Here is a 372-nt window from a genome sequence, read left to right on the forward strand (position 1 = left end):
GTGTTAAAAAAATGTGAATTTTTAAACAAAATGTGAATTTACTTGGGGTTCTCTGCCTGGGGAAACTGAAGTGGGGGGCTGTATGTTAAAAAATGTGATTTTTTTTAACAAAAGGTGAGTTTCTTTGGGGTTGCTCAGAGCTCAGGGCTCCTCTCTGTCCCTGCCCCGCTGCTGCCACCGCCCCCCTCAGGCAGAGCCTCCTCTTCCTCGCCGCGCCAGTTGGCGAAGGCCACCTCCTGGGCCAGCTGCTGGAGGGGGGGCCGGCCCAGTGCCAGGTTTCGGAGGGAGATGGAGGTCATCAGGGCGCTGCGAGAGGTAGGGGGGGTGGGTTAAATTGGGGTGGGGGTAGGAAAATTTTCAGGGGAATAAAAG

The 372-nt window shown here is 54.6% G+C and overlaps 1 protein-coding gene across 1 annotated transcript in view; it reads right to left on the reverse strand.

Annotated features, from left to right (window-relative positions):
• Positions 1-6: 6 nt before the first annotated feature.
• Positions 7-372, reverse strand: part of GGCX (gamma-glutamyl carboxylase) — a 5162-nt gene continuing 4796 nt past the window's right edge. The window contains exon 8 of the mRNA XM_014958697.1: positions 7-320. Coding sequence (XP_014814183.1) covers positions 135-320 — 186 coding nt within the window. The 3' untranslated portion in view covers positions 7-134. The remainder of the gene's footprint in view (positions 321-372) is intronic.

This window comes from Calidris pugnax, unplaced genomic scaffold (genome assembly GCF_001431845.1).
Source record: "Calidris pugnax isolate Ruff unplaced genomic scaffold, ASM143184v1 scaffold244, whole genome shotgun sequence".
NCBI classification, from domain to species: Eukaryota; Metazoa; Chordata; class Aves; order Charadriiformes; family Scolopacidae; genus Calidris; species Calidris pugnax.